The 3,831-nt window shown below is 45.9% G+C and overlaps 1 protein-coding gene across 1 annotated transcript in view; it reads left to right on the forward strand.

Moving 5' to 3' along the window:
- The window catches only part of UTP11 (UTP11 small subunit processome component), a 9,507-nt gene extending 8,538 nt beyond the window's left edge, over positions 1-969 (forward strand). The window contains exon 8 of the mRNA XM_059377337.1: positions 663-969. Coding sequence (XP_059233320.1) covers positions 663-746 — 84 coding nt within the window. The 3' untranslated portion in view covers positions 747-969. The remainder of the gene's footprint in view (positions 1-662) is intronic.
- The last annotated feature ends 2,862 nt before the right edge of the window (positions 970-3,831 follow it).

Below are 3,831 nucleotides of genomic sequence, written 5' to 3' on the forward strand. Positions count from 1 at the left end.
CTTGTAAAGGTCTTAACTGAAACTGGATTTCAGCTGTGTGTAAATCAACCCCAGTGAAAATGTCTGCTCCTCAGGGGCAGTGGTTTGAGCCAGTGTCTGTTACTCTGACAGTGTTGAAATGTTCCTTGATTAAGAAGGGTAATAAGGGGCTTATTAGTCAGTGCTCTGGAACAGCCAAGGGTAGGATCAGGTAGCACATGAACTTTATAGCTTGTGAGCAGCTACGTGTAACATTTAAACAGGTTAACAAAACAGTGCGTGTCACTCACTGGTGTTTAAAAATAGACAACATTGTGTAGTTAAAGAGCACAACTAAGGATTATGCGGTGTCCCGTTCATATTCGTACCATTCCTTTAAATGTCAGATCCTTCAGATCTGCCTTTCTCAGCTAGGGTTCTGTGAGAATATGCCCTACAAAAAAATTAATTTGAGTACCTCTCCTCTCAGTTTTTCCAAGAACTTCTACACACTGGTAGCATTCTAGGTCCCTGGGGGAGAAAAGGATTCATTGTGTTTGGGGATACTTTGGGGTGGTGGGCTTCTTCTCTTCTGCACTTTGAGAAGGACTGAACTAGGGCCTCTCTAATGGTAGTTTATTAACCTAATTGTTTTTCAAAACCCTCTCCTGATGTTTACTGGTAACTTTTTTACTCTTTTGTAGGATAAAACTCAGAAGGTGAAGGTGAAGAAACAAACTGTGAACTCTCCAGCTATTTACAAATTCCAAAGTCGTCGAAAACGTTGAAGTGGTAGAGATAAGCTTTGTCATTCCACATGGAAAATAATTGTTTTTTTCCTAACTTCACATTCCATTAGTCTGAATGACATGGTTTTTCCTGTTTGTAACTTTAATTTATTACAGATCTGGCATTTGATATCTTTCTGCGAACAACATTTAAACGCTTTCCTTTGTCTTACTTTTTTTTGGGGTATGAAATCATGCCCCAATATATCTTTATATACCTATGTATTTTCTTTTTTTTTAAAAAAGATTTTATTCGTTTATTTGAGAGACAGAAATCACAAGTAGGCAGGAGAGGCAGGCAGAGAGAGGAGGAAGCAGGCTCCCTGCTGAGCAGAGAGCCCCATGCGGGGCTTGATCCCAGAACCCTGGGATCATGACCTGAGCCGAAGGCAGAGGCTTGAACCCACTGAGCCACCCAGGCGCCCCCTATGTATTTTCTTCATGCTGACCGTTCTATAATCTCATTATGACAAATTTTGGAAAAAAATGAATTCCTCTCTAACCCCAGTACTTACTGAAGAACACCAAATAGTTATTAGTGCTAGGAGCTAGGGCATTGGAAGTGAACAATATTGTGAATGTTCTGCTTTATTTTCTCCCTTCTGTAAAGGCATGTACTGTTTTTTTTTTTTTTTTTTTTTTGCTTTATTTTTGTGTTCTGTAAGTATAATTATAGCAAACAGTTTTATACCTTTTTTACTTAAATTAGCCCTTCCATTTTGTTACATCACTAAATTTTTAAAAAATAATATATGTCCGTAGTAAAAATTAAAATAAATATTTTTATTATTTATTCGCATGTCCTATCCAGTGGGTAGACCAATTTTACCCTCCTTCCTTCTGTGTTTATTGGCTGTTCAGGTGGCTTCATAAATTAGCCAAGGAGGAATTTTTTTTTCTCTTATACTTTATAGCTACAGATAGAAACCTTGGAACTAGGAAGCCACAGTGGCACCTCCTTATTGATGAAGCTCAGTCAAACAGACAGGGCCTTCTGTTCCTCCCCTCTGCACTTCTGGCCAACTCATGATTCCAAGGCTATAAATGGCTTGGTTCAGGCCTTTGCCCTGGTGATAGGGACTCCAGGGCATGTGTAGCAGCTTTCTTCCCAGAGTCTCACCCCTCCCTGCCCATGGAGGGGAGGTAGGCTGAGGCTGTCAAGACAGGGCTGAGCATGCTTAAAGCAAAGGTGGGAGGAGCAGGGTTCTGGGAGGCTTGCTTACACCTCACCCCCTGGAGGAGGAACAGCTGTGCCTGGATTTTAAAGAGTCAAAAAAAAAAAAAAGAAAAAGAAAAAAATCATCGTTAAAACAGTATGTTCTTATGACTGCTAGGCTCCTGTACAAAGTGTAAAATGAAAGCCTGTTTCCTCAGGGTGTACCCAGTGGGATTTAGATCTGGGATCCCTGGAAAAGAGGAAGAGGGCTGGGGAATAGAAGCTAGCAGCTTTTGCCTTAAGGAAGGAAGTGCTTCCCAGTCTGTGTGTTTCCCTCTTGGGGGGTGGTGAGCTAAGTACATGTTGATGGTCTTAAAACATGAAGGGTTTGGGGGACTTAGTTCTGAGCCAGGGAAGGGATTTATCCCATGGGTGTTGGACAGAGGGGTGGGCAGACTAAGCAGAAATCTGTTCTTGACACAGAACAGCTTGGTACTGCTGCTCTCTCACTTGTCCCTGCTGGGTAGGAGGTAAGGAGTATACCTGATTCCTTTTTGTTGGAGTTTACATTACACAAAGGTACTTGACACACAGGATGCAGCTCAGACCTCATAAACACAGGTGCATGCACATCTGTGTACCCTCTGGTACACGAACATGCCTCCCGTCCACAGGTGACACACGGGGTCCTCACATGTTGCATAGGAACACAATGATACCTGAAGAGGTATGTGCACAGGCCGGTTGGAGTACTGCAAGTGCCAGGTTAGAGGCAGAGAACTGTGAGGGGATAAAACTGGGTGTCCTGAACTGCTGTTCTATTGAGGGCTGTCTCTGAGGCCCTAGGAGAGAGTGGCTTTCCCTTGTGACTAACCCAAGACATGCTCCAGCCTCATGCGTCCTAAAAACAGGCCAGGACTTCATGCTTTGCTGCTCAGCGGGGCTTCAGATTCCTGGCTCATTGCTTGGGAAGGGGAAAGACTATTGTTTCCTTAGGATCCACCCCTCCAGGCCCAGCGGCTGTTTTGGGCTCTTGGTGGAGCCTGCTCTGGCTAGGCCAAGGGGAATGAACGTGGGCAGCGTACGGAGGTGGAAAGCATTTCTCTGAGTCAGAACTTGTGTGGCTCAGGTCTCTTGTACAGATGAGGTCTCCAGAGTGTCAGCTACGTTAGCTGCTGTGGGACACCCGGGTCTCCCCAGTAGAGAACCCAGCTGTCCTGCCTTAGTCCCACTCTGTTGCCACTTCTTAGAGCCCTTGTGACTCAAGCAGGAGAGTGTCAGGCCCTAGCTTTATTCTTGGATTTTATCTTTTTTTAACTCTGGAGGGAACTGATTATTGGCAACAGGGTAGGAAAAGGCCCAGTAGGTGGAGCTGCTGCCCCTTTGCTGGGGTTATTTGTCTGGGTGCTGGTGTCTACCCTCTTAGCACTCTTGGCTTCTGTTGGAAGCATCCCGTGCTCCATTGGTGCTCAGTGCCTGTTTATTGGATTTAATGCCATGGGGGAGAGCTCTTGGCAAAAAAGATATTCTCCACGCTTGCTTCACCACTTTGAGATTAGTGTGGGCCCAAGACAAGGCCTGGGCAGGAAAGGGCTTTCCCCTCATTTCTAGTGAGGCCTATGGAGGAGGCTTATTGTTGAGTCCCACATTGAGGGTGGTTTCAACAGGAAATGGTAGGGGTCTCCCCATGTGCAGTTGTGAGGGTTTGTGTCTGGCTCTCCCCCCCGCTGGCTGTGGGGCAGTGAACAATTGGAACTGCACGTCCTCCAGCAAGGAAGGCAGCCAGCAGATGCAGACTTGCTCTGCCTGCCTGTAGAGGCCGGTGAGGCCAGGGCCTGTCGAGACTTGCACTGGTGAGGCAAGTGGGTGTGTGGTGCCGGCCTCCTTCCTCAAGCTCTCCCAGCGTGGCCATTCACAGCCTCATGCACA

Source organism: Mustela nigripes, chromosome 14, assembly GCF_022355385.1.
Source record: "Mustela nigripes isolate SB6536 chromosome 14, MUSNIG.SB6536, whole genome shotgun sequence".
Lineage (NCBI taxonomy): Eukaryota > Metazoa > Chordata > Mammalia > Carnivora > Mustelidae > Mustela > Mustela nigripes.